General features: G+C 36.3%; 1 protein-coding gene across 1 annotated transcript; it reads left to right on the top strand.

Annotated features, from left to right (window-relative positions):
• The first annotated feature begins 8,037 nt into the window (after nt 1-8,037).
• Nucleotides 8,038-11,865, top strand: chchd1 (coiled-coil-helix-coiled-coil-helix domain containing 1). Its single transcript, XM_079855712.1, has 3 exons — nt 8,038-8,358; nt 10,479-10,591; nt 11,008-11,865. The coding sequence occupies exons 1-3, from the start codon at nt 8,229-8,231 to the stop codon at nt 11,110-11,112; spliced, it is 348 nt and encodes a 115-aa protein (XP_079711838.1). The 5' UTR covers nt 8,038-8,228; the 3' UTR covers nt 11,113-11,865.
• Nucleotides 11,866-13,746: the final 1,881 nt, after the last annotated feature.

Genomic DNA, 13,746 nt, shown 5'->3' with positions numbered 1-13,746 from the left:
TCAATGTTTTCCGGAACACTGCCCCCCTGGATACTTCACCATTGAAAGCGCTATGCGGAAGTAAAGACGCTGGCTGAGATATACCGGAAATACGTCAGCAGCGTTCGTGCATACAGCGGATTGCGTTTATACAACAGTTTGACGGCACATGTGTGTAAATTAAAAAGAAACAACGGTGTGTCTTTTAAAAAAAATTATTTTGTGCGGAACTACTTTCTTCCGCCACATATTCAAATTTCAAGCTGACAGTTGAGCCCAAGCCTCAGAGTCCGTTACTAATTATAAAACGTAATTTTAAAACTAGCAACAAAGAAACTAGTGATGTGACATTCGGCACTGATGCTTCGAAGCTTGTATAAAAAAAATAAAACATACATCTGACAGCAGCTACATTTACATGGACACTTGTTGCTTCAATCTAAATACATTTATTCCGATTGATAAATTACATGGACACTAATTAAAGTGATCGGGTTGATGAGCGCGTTTGATAGTCTTCCTTTCCATATGAGGTCATCTTCATCGCTCGCCATTTTTAAGTTTTCTTTAAAAACATCTGTTTTCTTTGGCTTTTGAATAGATCATGAAATGTTTTTTTTGAAGCTGATAGAATGCATGATGTTGTATTTAAATGTGTTTATTTATTCTTGCTTGATCTGTAAAGCACTTTGGGTGAACTTCTGTTGTTTTTAAATGTGCTATAAAAATATTTACAAAACTGATGGAGGCTAGATGGTCCTGATAGCCTTGTGAAGTAAGCTGACATATGATTCTGTTGGGCTTCAGGTGACCTGATTTCGAGCCCTGGCTTGTGGGCTTTTCCTGATCCCGTCCCCCTATCTCTCTCTCTCTCACTTCTTTTCCTGTCCACATACTGTTCTGTCATGATAAAAGAAATAAAATTCCAAAAAATCTTATCTTTAAACTGATACTGGTTATGCTCCATCCAGAGAGAGAATAGAATCAGAATCTTTTAAGCCACTACATCAACTTACCTCATCATGGGGTTGGGGGAACGGAATCCGATTTTTTGCCGTCGGATTCCGTTCCCCCTATTTGTTTCTTACAGAATGAGGTTCTAATATTTACAAAACTGATGGAGGCTAGATGGTCCTGATAGCCTTGTAGTAAGCATGCTGACAAATGGTGCTTTGGGTGACCTGAGTTTGAGCCCTCGCTTGTGGTCTTCTGACATAGGACGTAGCGTAGGAAGCGTCATGACGTAGAACGAACGTAGAGTTTTGATTTGCTCTGCTCTCTGGCTGCGCTGTCACGTTCGTTCTACATCACGACGCTTCCTACGCTACGTCCTATGTCATACGCCAGCATCCATCTCCGTGAACGTGCGTCGACCGCTACCGGAAGCCAGTTATTTTCGTTTATAAAGTTTTAAATATGTATATTTTTACGACAAAACCGCACGGATTACCCTCAGAAGGCCTTAGTTTATCCCCCTGGAGCCGGATGGATTACTTTTGTGACGGATGCATGCACATTTTGGGACTTGAAGGAGGTGGACCCCATTGCTTCACATTATAACCACTGAAAGATCTAAGACATTTTCTAAAATAACTGAAAATGTGTTCATCTGAAAAAAGATTGACATATACATCTCGAACGGCTTGAGGGTGAGTAAATCATGGGTTTAATATCATTTTTGGCCGAACTATCCCTTTAAATTCAAATCTGAGCATTCGACTGACATAAAAGTTTACAAGAACTAGCACTCAGAGTTCTGTGTTTGTAGACTGAGAGAAAAAAAGCATGTCGATCGCCCCCTGGAGGAGAAAGAAAGAACGACGAGGCTGAGCTGTCCTTTGCCATAGAAAACAGACAGAAGCAGAGAGAAAGCAAAATTAAAGAAAAATAAACGAGGCAATTTAATTTAAAATTATAAAGGAACAACCGTCATAGCCGAGCCATGAAGTGTATTAGTGAAGATAAAGCAAAAGCTTACAGCACCTGGTATTCCCAGGCGGTCTCCCATCCAAGTACTAACCAGGCCCGACCCTGCTTAGCTTCCGAGATCGGACGAGATCGGGCGTGTTCAGGGTGGTATGGCCGTAAGCGAGAGTCTCAGCCTATAGAGAACTATTTAAAGAAAAGATAGGCTACCGGAGTTCGGCCTGCATTCACACACGTCCCGGGCTGCAGTTACAATAACTTTTCTTTTTTTTTTTACTTTTTTTTCTCGATTCAATAAAAGCTTATTGCGGAGGGCAACTTTCCCATACCTCTCAGCTTTCCCATACCTTCCCATACCTCGGGAATTGAGAAAAATGCCTGCTTCGTGTGCTGCTTGGGGCCGTACAAATCGCCGCACAATTGAAAACAGGTCTCGGGGAATTACCTTTCACAAGCAAGCCTGAACATTTGTTTCTGGTTGTATTTGGTCATTATATAATTAGTAATACTAACGTTAGTTGGCCACGGGAGTCAGTCAGACTAAAATAGCTAGCGATGTCGCAAGGTAATTTAGCTGTGAAAGTTGAAACATGAGTTGACATGATTTATATTATAGCCTAGTTTTAGCTTATATTATATAAATTTCCTGAGCTTGGGGCAAAAAGTCAAATGTCACTATAAACATCCATTCTGACTATCACTTCTTGTGCTGTTTAACCACTATTGGCCAGTTCAAGAACAAACCATCTCCATAGGACAATATTGTGAATATTGAAAGTATATAAAACCATTTAGTGTCAGTCAGATTTTTTAAAAGACATTTTTATTCACCAGGAACACATTAAATTGATCAAAAGTGACAATGAAGACATTTGTTTGTTATTTAAAATGACAAAAGTTTTCTATTTTAAATAAATGCTGTTCCTTTGAACTTTCTATTCATTAAAGATTTCAAAAAATGAATCACAGTTTCCAAAAAAAAATGTTAAGCAGCACAACTGTTAATGCTAATAACAAGAAATGTTTCTTGAGCAGCAGATCATCATATTAGAATGATTTCTAAAGGCTGGAGTAATGGCTGTTGAAAATTCAGCTTTGCCATCACAGAATAAACTACATTTTAAAATACATTTCAAAAGAGAAGTTATTTTAAATTGTAATAATATTTCACAAAATTACTGTCTTTACTGTATTTTGATCAAATAAATGCAGCCTTGGTGAGCAGAAGAGACCTGTTTTAAAAACATAAAAATGTAGTAATGTATAGAAGTATAGAAATATAGAAATAGTATAGAAATATAGAAGAAAAAGTCAAAAAGTTCTTCCTCTAACAAAATTTACACAAACTAATACATTACGACAACACTTAAATTACCCACCACCAGACTATCATCATAGTAAATTAAAGCAATCATGTGGGGAACACAATTACAGTTACACATTTAAATCAACCTGCTTTCTTTTCTCATAGTAATGGAAGTTCATGTAAAGTCTTACATATTACATGCTATTGGCCATAATGATATCCAATAGCAATAATTAAATAATTCATTAAAACAAATAAATAATACCAATCACTGATAGTATACCGTGAAGGAACAAAGTCAAAAGATGCATGACAGAGGTGAAGTAATTGCTCTACAGAATGTACTGGTGACCAGACAGACTTCATTAGCTAATGGATCTGCCTTGCATTAATCAATTCACAATTCCAGACAGTCCTCAGAGAGACCAGACTGTCTCTCCTTTCTGTTTCTCTCTCTCTCCATTACAAACACAGACACGCTTTTGTCCTGTTTAATTTTTGTCTATTCCCCATGGACAAACCCTCAATATCTTCTCAGCCACATATTGTCTCACAAAGTCTGTCTACTGTTCAAGTGTGAAATTAAATGCAGGGGATAATTAAATTAATGAATCATATAGGGACAATAAGAACACACATTTGCAAGAGAGACAGTTGAATTAATACCTCAGAGATGCTAAACAGCCCTCTTTATGTAGTGTATTTGAGTAATATCAGTGTATATTTACATGTAGTTTTCAGTATGCATAGCGTTTGAGTGCATGTCTCTGAGCCTCTGAATGTCCTGTTTTTGGCAGATGGGGTGTCATGGCTGTGTTCTACAGGGGGTCTGGACAGAGAACCCTCGTGTCTGTGCCACTATGTGCCATCTGATGAAAAAGGCCCACACCATGACATCTCATCAAAAATTCATCATATTCATACACTCAGGAGGCTTCTACTCCCTCGGGGATGTCTCCCATTATCATAACATTGAATATAAAAGACTTAAGGAGAAGACTATATTTATGAAACTCATTTGACTAAAAAAAGGTAGGGATAAATATATAAAATCAGATTATAATAAATTAAGGATTAACAGCAGGCTGGAGGAACTGTCACGCTATCGGTCCGAAGATGAAGGTGGATGATGAAAATCAAAATAATAGTTTATTTAAACAAAGATAACTAACTAGATAACTAAGGCAGGCAAAACTGAATCACAATCACAATGAAAATGAATCAGGAAATAATTAAGAGAAAGACAGATAAAAACATGATCAGACTTATTTAGAAAACTATTACACGTGGGTCACAGTTTTTTTAAATCAAAATTCTATAAAGCAGAAAATTATTACTTAACTTCGCTTCATTCCTCCATGGGCAAATAAAACTTAAAGGAGAACTCCGGTCAATTTTAACATTGAGCTCATTTTTTTGTACATTTGGAGTGCTGTCAATACAGAGAACAACGACAAAAATCGGTGTTGCCTACACCGAGGTATTCTATTTTTAAAATTTGCACCCTGTTGACTTCAATGGGGCAAGTACTAAACCTGCTTTTAGCCTCTTAACATCCTTGATGTGTCATTACAAGTGCACAGCCAATGTGAGTGATTCCTTCTGAGTGAACACGAGTGGATCTGACTGCAGTAGATGTGAAAGAAATGTATAAAAATGATGTTATTTAAGCCAGCGCAAATACCTGTTTACATCCTGTTTTTCGGTTGAAGTCCAAAGTAGTCGATTGCCGAGTTCACGCGCGTGATCATAGGTATTAAACCTATGCGTGTGAACTCGGCAATCGACTACTTTGGACTTCAACCGAAAAACAGGATGTAAACAAAGGTATTTGCGCTGGCTTAAATAACATCATTTTTATACATTTCTTTCACATCTACTGCAGTCAGACTCACTCGTGTTCACTCAGAAGGAATCACTCACATTTTCTGTGCACTTGTAATGACACATCAAGGATGTTAAGAGGCTAAAAGCAGGTTTAGTACTTGCCCCATTGAAGTCAACAGGGTGCAAATTTTAAAAATAGAATAACTCGGTGTAGGCAACACCGATTTTTGTCGTTGTTCTCTGTATTGACAGCACTCCAAATGTACAAAAAAATGAGCTCAATGTTAAAATTGACCGGAGTTCTCCTTTAAGCCTTAAAGTGTTCGTTAATTCCTTTTCCCCTGACTGTAAGTTATACAGAGTTTAATGATATTATATTAAGCCTTCCATTCTTCCTTCACATCACGTTACACAGCCGCTGACAACCATTAAACTCATTCTAAAATTAGAGTGAGGGATTATTATCGAATTATAGCCAAGAAACTTTAATAGCAAGAATCCCACAGTACCCTTGATATTCTTTTTCATATTATCACTGAAAATATGAGAAAAATGTGTTACATTATCACTTTGACTTGACTTTTAGGCTTGGATTAAACAATCACCAGAGTCATTCTTCAAACATGCCAACATGTTTTAACTAATGTGGTAGTTAAGATTTTTGTTAGGATCATGTGATGAAAGAGGGTCTCAAAGGAGATCTAGCTGCATTCTTACAGGTTACAGGGTCACCTTACCAAGCAGTAAGGTACCGCCACAAATACTCAGTGCAACAATGAAGGGAGCAGAATGTCATGACCTCAGTTGGTCTGGTATGTTTGAGCAGTGTATGCAAGTCATTGGGCAAGCACAGCTGACTAAAAAGAGGAAAATAGAAAGGGAAACATGGTAATGTGAGACAAATATGGTTAAATTGAATTCTTGGTTGAGAAAAGTAGAGAAAGATTCAAATAGAAATTTGAAAACAGATTCATGTGGTCACAGATTATCCTTTTAGTTTTAAAAGGGCCCCATTTGTACTTTTACAGTTTAGATTTCACAAAAGTATTTCATGGTGCAAAAATATACTTCTTCCAGGGTCTACATTTATAGACTAACTCACTAGCTTTTTCTAAAAGCAATTCGATGAGAGGGATTTTCCTTAAAAAGCTAAAGACACTGAAGTCCTGATACAAAACCAACTAGTCCAATAGCTCTAGTTCTAAGAGAAAAAAGCTACATTGTCAGGCGTGTTGAATGAAGTTTGAAATAGATTGTTTCGGGGAATGATTTATAATTGAGAGCAGAGAAAACCCAACCTCACCAAAAAGGAGAAGAAAAAACTTCATTGGAAAATTTAGCTCAGTCAAGCAAACAGGAGCAGGAGAGGTCAGAGTTCATGGAGGGGCAGTCTTTGTTTCTTAGGTATTGTCCATGTCAACCTATTCTGCTGGCACATGAAAACCCGATACAAACAAAAAAAAACACTACGGCTGGAATCAGCTTGGAGCTACACTTACATGCACTATGCTGAAATTTGATTTAATAAAAAATGTTAAATGATACCTCATTTTCTACAGTCCACACGTGTTTGAACTTGTTGAACTTTGCTAATATGAAATTCTGAAATGGAATTTACTTATAAACAGTCCTGAACATTCCAGAAACACTTCCCAATCTAAGCGCATTTGCAAAAATTGTAATAACTGGTTTATGATAGTTCTGATAGTTGTTCCAGCTGGCTGAAGTACTAGGTAGCCCTGATACAAGCAGATACAGCAAAGATACAAACAAGCAGAGACACAGTCTGAATACCAGAACAGATCTGAGTACAAGCTGCCATTTAATGGAATGCATGGACCAGTTCATCATCTGTACACTTCATCAACCCTGAAGGAAACATGTGGTGGGGAAAGACAGGTGAAAAATGATCCAAATAGATTTAGTTAAAACAAAACAAAAAACAGTGAGAAAATATTTGCCTTATCTTCATATTCAATGGAATTATTTACATTTGGACAGAAACCTTCCCACATAAATCGTATCTAATCTTTCCACGATGGCATGACTTAGAGTTAGCCAATCCATAAAAAAAAAAAAAAAAAATCAGACCTTCCTGGTCTGATTTTACTGCAAGGAAGAACAAAAAACAGCATGGTCACTGAAACTTTGTCTCTGCATGTTTATAACAGAGCTGCATATGAAGGGAATTTCTGTTTGATAGGCCTTATTAATTAAGAGTGAAGTACTTTTCATGTAAGCAGCAATTAACAAGATCAGGAAGCATTTTTGTGGTGTTACATTAGGTCAAATCCATGTGAAAATGTTTCTGAATCAGCTTATTACGAAATCTGAATGCCCTGTTTTCTGGGGATTAACGGAAAACTTTGGTTTCAGAAAATAGAAAAATAGAGATTTTGTTTAAAAAGTACTTACTTAATTGAGTACTGGGAATTTAAAGATATAAATATTGTTATATTAAGAACACTGGGTTTTAACTTAGTCATTTAAAAGTAAAAATCAAGTTTGTTGGGTTGTCTTGTGCTCTCACAGGATCCTGCTGTCATAAGTAATTATGTCCTGAGTAAAACTTTTATTGGAAAACCTGCATCACCTAAAGGCATCCTGTCCTGATGTTTACAATTAAGCACATGTCCAGTTCTTGTTAAAACTAGAGTTAATCCTTAAGGTGAACAAGCCAGAACACCTTAGAAACAACTCTGAATTGCACTAGATTTGACCATTTACCTGCATTCCCCAGTGTAATTGGCCATGGAATTGTGTATTGATCAAATGAGTTTTTCAAATGTTACAAAAATCAACTGATATAAATTGCTGCCAATAAAAATTTGCTCATAATATTTGAGGTCCAACAATATCTTCCTCTTGATTTATTATTTTCGCAGTTGACATAACTTTATGTGCATCCAATGATGTCTGAACAGTGAACAATCTGTGGTTGTATAAGACAGCCATAGATGACAGCCATGAAAAGAATCAGCTCATGATACTTTTACGACAGTGTCAACAGCGGTAACCATGAAAACAAGTCGAGAACGCTTTCCGACACAAAATGGCGACTTGCACATGAAAGTAGTCGGCAATGACATTTAAGTTGATCATTAGTACTGTTATATTGTTAGGCAACGTTTCAGTCTTATTTTGAATTTAATTTGTTAACCGTATCGAGAGGAGACATTACAGAAAGGCCATGAGTGGATCTGCGATTCAAGAGAAGGTTGCTAGATTGTTGAGCAGGCAGAATGGGAAACCCGCAATGAAAGCCGTCAAACCTCTGGCTCTCAAGAATGAGGTCGCTAACCGCAAGCCGAAGAAAGGAGGTTTGGACTTTTTCATTTAACATATGTGTACATAAACTCTTAGATGTCTGTTAGTCGAATTCTGTTAGTCCATTCCTTCAATGGATGTGCGCTAAACAGGTTAGGTTTGACTGTCTTCTCACGTTTTGTTTATTCGCTTGCATGTAAGTTAACGTTATTCATTTATCCTTTGTCGAAGTTAATACTTTTTGTGATTAATACTTGTTGTATCTATTTTTTTTAATGGAACAGTTATTCACCCTTTATACAAAATATAAAAGAAAATCAAAAAGAAATTTGCATGTGTTCTAGGCTATGCATGTCTTGTATCATATTTGAAGCATCAGGCTTTATCTCCCATATAGTGATAGTGAGAATATGGAGCAAACGTTTGAAGAGGAAAAAAAAAAATCCCAAATCAACAAGATTTTGTATAGCAGACTACTTTCATAAAATGCATATAAATATCAGTTGTCGCGCTATAATCCCAATAGTATGTCATAGTAAGATTGTATTTAAATGCTTTGTTTTATGAAAAAAGCTCTGTAGTTTTATTTGTGGGGGTAAAACATATAATGAAATGTAGTATATAATGGTGATTAAGAAATAAACGTTCAGTCCAGTAATTTGAGTCCAGCTGTTCATCTTAAAATATTAATACAAATATAGAAGTTATTCATACATTTACTTAATATGAATCATTAAAGATTTCAAGATTTTAATATCAACTTAAATCAGCTGTAGTTCAATTAAAAAACTGTTTTATATTACTTAAAGGGGTTCTTGATTATGATTTCACTTTTTAAACTTTGGTTAAACTTAAAACTTTAGTAAGTGTGCAGTTAGTGTGTAATGTTGCTGTTTGAGCATAAACAACATCTGCAAAGTTACGACGCTCAAAATTCAATGCATAGGGAGATATTTTCCCTCACACAAATCGCTTTTTAAGGACTACAACAAACGGCTGGCAGGGACTACAGCAAACTTCTTCCTGGGTTGGTGACATCACAAACCCTAAAATGTACATAAACTCTGCCACCGGGAACACGCAACAAAGGTGGTGAGGCCATGTTGGACTATACCTACAAACTCTTGTCCTGAAAGACGTACCCCTTCCCATTTTGTCGGGATAATCTGTTGTTTATGGATCACAACTTGTCTTATTATTTGTAGTTGTGGTTTTCTATTAACAGTTCCAATTAAAAGCTTTTTGTAGTTGCTATGATAGCTATGATGTAGACGAAGGGCAATGCTTTGCCTCCGCTGGCCTGCTAACTAACGTTATAGTATTGATGTAGTGTTTACTTTAGCTTTTGTAAGCTCTTGCTTTTGCAAGACTGTTCACCACCTCTTAGGAAAATTATCCATGATTTTGTGATGGATTACTGTTTGTATTAACATAGTTTTCCGACAAAAATGATTAAATGGTGGTGGTGGATAACATTGTATCTATAAAACAATTTAAAAAAAAAAACATTCCACTCTGAAACGTCCTGTGAAATCTGTGTTGAAATCCGTTCAGCACAATCCTGTTGTTCGTTAACATTGTCAGGGTCTGAATAGAGCTTGAAATGTTTTGAAATTGACGCCAGCGTTAATATTTACATCTGAGTAGAGCTCGTGGTTAGAAAGGGGGCGTGACATTTGCCGAACACGCGCTGCCAGTCACAACACACTGGGCCAGCTAACCAATCACAGCACATTTCGGATTTCGTAAGGAAGGGCTTCATCAAAAACAATGTATTTAACCAGACTGGGGAGAGGAGCTGTAATAATGTAAAATATTTGAAAAATAATGCGTTTTTTGAACAGTCAAGCATGAAAACATATTCAAGTACACCCAAAAACGATATCAAGACTTCGTAAAAGGGCATAATAGGACCCCTTTAAATCTTTCTAAGCATATACATGTAGCAATTATAAGTAACTTGGTCTCACTCAGTCTCCATATTACAAGAAACATTATCTAATTTGGCTAAACCAAAATGACATGCATGCACTAAAAATAATTTTTGCTTTCCTAAATGGGACAGGAAATACACGTGTTGCTAGTTGGCCTTTTTTTAAGGCAACATCGAAGGCCTGTTGTAATGCATTGTTTTGCTAAAATCTTACATGGTGATATAATCTCTTTGTTACAGAGGCCACCTGCGTTACGGAGATGTCGTTTATGATGGCTTGCTGGAAACAGAACGACTTTAACAATGCACTCTGCTCTAAAGAAGTCTCATCCTTCTACACATGTGTTGAAAAGGTATTTCAGGCATGCAACTCACAATCCTCAGGAAATCCTCCGTAAAACACCCTACTGATAGCTGACAGCAATTTAATGGCCTGAATTAACATGGTTTTGATGATTAAATGGGAATGGCTAATTGGGATGAATGGAGAACTAGATTTTCTCTGCCATTTCCTGGTTATGGCGAATGCAGTGCAGTTTCCTGCTAGACCTTTAGGTTTTTGTTTTTTTTACCTTGCTCGTTTCCATGTTTTTGCCGTCCTCACGCATCTAGCGAGATAATATTTCTGCTAGCATCTACCCTCTAGTCTACAGCTTGAATGTTAGCTAGAATTAATTATCTTAAAGCCTTTGTTGAGGAGGAATCGTAATTAAAATGCATGCAATAGTAATTTTTATTTAACAAAGTTTTCTAATTTCGTTTCTTACAGGCGCAGACCAAGGCCAAAGGACAGCAGGGAACTCAGGGTCGACTTTTGCCTAAGGAAGCCAACACCTTATTAAAACGATTTCCCAACCTGGCCAGTGAGATTTAGGATCAGTAACAGATTAGTCACAGAATTGACACTTTTATTATCTGAGCTGTATAGATGGGGACTTTAGTCTGAGTGCATTACTGCGCCAGCCATTTGTTGAGAACGGGGTGTGGAAAGGTTTTCTAAAAAACAGCAATGAAGCTGTCACTGGGATGCTCTCCAAGCAAACGAGCTGCATTCACAAGGTTTTGAAGGTACTTTTGGTGATTACTACATTTTACTCACTGCACTAGGTCGTCCCATTTTAACATTACAAAAGAAGCAGCTCAGTTCCCTTCACATACTTAAAGGAATAGTTCAACCAAAAATGAAAATCTGTCACCATTTACTGATCCTCATGTCATCTTTTGTGCACAACAGAAGGAAGAAAGTCGTACAGGTTTGAAATGATATGAGGGTGAGTAATTGTTGATAGACTTTTTTTTATTATATTAGTAATTTGTGTTATTAATGTTTGACCATACCAACATTACTTCCTCAGATAATCTGGATGTTATTGTATTGCTTTTTGGTATTGCTTTTTAAAATCTCCCCTGCATAACTGAGCTGTGACCTGTGAATCCAGAAGATTTATTTATTTTACAATTTTTCTTCCTGTTTCGTGCTGTGTCCACAATGTAATTAGTCTCAGCCATTTTCAGTTACCAGAAACTGGAGATCAAGGGAGAAGTACTCAGTGCCGGATCATGTTACATGCCATGACAAAGTGTATTGGTTTTGACCATTAAAGCTCTGCAATAAAGATTGAAATAACTCATTTGTAATCATATTAATTTATAAATAATGCACTTTCTATTCAAATGATAGATCATGTTTTGATTGATTTGATTTGAAACTTTGTTCAACTTCGTGACCATGAATTGGTTTAGTTCCCTTAATGCAATTTAACCATGGCCATCCTGTGATAACACTGCCCACCATTTCCTTAGACTGATTATCTACAGTTGTCTGCAGCGTAATGTGTTTAGACCCCAAAGGAAATGCTGTCTGCTGTTAGACTAAACCTTACTCAATCACGACATTGTAAATCTGCTGCTGTTGAACAGCTGTCAACTGGACAAACTTTAATCAAGCAACAATGAACAGCCCAAAATACATTAAGATCTAAGACTGAAACAGAATGCAGAATGGTGTTACCAATGTAAATGCCCCTCAGATTTGATTTGAAATACTACAAAGTAATGCTTACCTCAACCTGTTATATTTACTAGGCATTTGATGTTATATACAGTAATCCATGCAGTCTCCAGTTCCTTAAGTGTGTATATAAACCAGATTAACACCCCCAGAACAGAGTGTGGAAGAATGCCAAGCAATGCAGCCACACCTCTGGGCATCAGATAAGAGCAAAGCAACTATTATCATTTGTTTTTTGTTTGTTTTTTTAGCTCATTGCTACCTGATAAAATGACTTTTTAGCTTTGATCAAATTTACAAATTCTTACATTTTAAATAATGATGCAATTTTAGTGTTCTTTAGCAAGAAACAAATATGTTATTTTATCTGTATGTGTAAAAGGCATACGCAAGTAACGCAAGTAAACTGATCCTACAGATGAATGAATTTAAGTATAGTAGAATATGAATAACGTGTAATTGTGGTGTGGTTAAAAGGAGCCTTTGATCTTTTATTAAATTATGAGTAAGTGATTCAGGTATTGCTAACTTCTATTGAAGCTGTATGAATGGTGAACAATGTGGAATGAGGTCTATTCAAGTGCCTGTGTACACAGGTGAACAATGCAAGACATGGTGAGCTCAACCACCTGTGTGTATAGAGGCTCTTGTTTTTAATATATTTAAAACCCAGGAGATTTAAAAGATCATTTTTTTCCAAGTGGTTAATAATAGCCACCTTATCAACACAAGCCCTTTGCCCTTTGTTAAGAAGGCTTCAGGAGTTATGGAAAAGAACAGGAATTCCTTGTCTGTCTGTTTCATATTTGCCATGTGACCGCAAAAGGCCTGTGTTTTCTGTTTTTAAGCTTTAGGCGGATTTCCGGGGGTGCTGTACAAGGGTCTGCTGAGTTATTCAAAAGAAAATATATCCTGTAATGATTTTACATGTTGGTGAATTGGTGGCTAATTTGGATACATTTGTACAATTTTGTTACATTTTTGTATAATCTGCTTACGCCCCACTGATGATGCTTACTTTTTTCTAAAAATTTTACATTTCTGTATTAATCGCAATGTACACAGTAGCCTATATATATATATATATATATAAGTGATTTTAATAGCAAAAGACTATAAAAATGTGATATAAAAACCTGTTAATTGGTTAACAGTAAGGTTCCTTAATGTATACGGTGAATAACTGTAATAGATCTAACCTTGTAAAATACTGTTACATTTATAGTTTTTGGAAGTGAAAAAGAACAAGTCATTGTATTTGTTCCTTTTTTTCTTACAGCGAAAAAAAAAGTAAATTGACATTGCCAGAGTTCCATACGTGACACTTCACATTTGATGTGTTTTCATACATTTGATGATGTATAATATTTCTTCTTAGTTTTTTTCCAAACAGTTATGTAGCTACATTAGGTTTTTATGTTACATTAATGTTTATTCCATTTCTTTAGTGTCATGTTACCATGATGGTGTTTACTATTTGTGTGAATGACACAGTGC

The sequence above is a fragment of the Squalius cephalus genome (genome assembly GCF_949319135.1).
Source record: "Squalius cephalus genome assembly, chromosome: 21".
NCBI lineage: Eukaryota > Metazoa > Chordata > Actinopteri > Cypriniformes > Leuciscidae > Squalius > Squalius cephalus.
Note: the sequence above shows the minus strand (reverse complement) of the source record. Positions and strands in the feature narration are given on the sequence as shown.

Excerpts from the sequence above, each read along its gene's own strand:
- chchd1 (XM_079855712.1), top strand. The coding sequence starts at position 8,229 with ATGAGTGGATCTGCGATTCAAGAGAAGGTTGCTAGATTGTTGAGCAGG. Across the intron at positions 8,359-10,478 it reads CCGCAAGCCGAAGAAAGGAG|AGGCCACCTGCGTTACGGAG; the intron begins GTTTGGACTTTT and ends TCTTTGTTACAG. Across the intron at positions 10,592-11,007 it reads TCTACACATGTGTTGAAAAG|GCGCAGACCAAGGCCAAAGG; the intron begins GTATTTCAGGCA and ends CGTTTCTTACAG.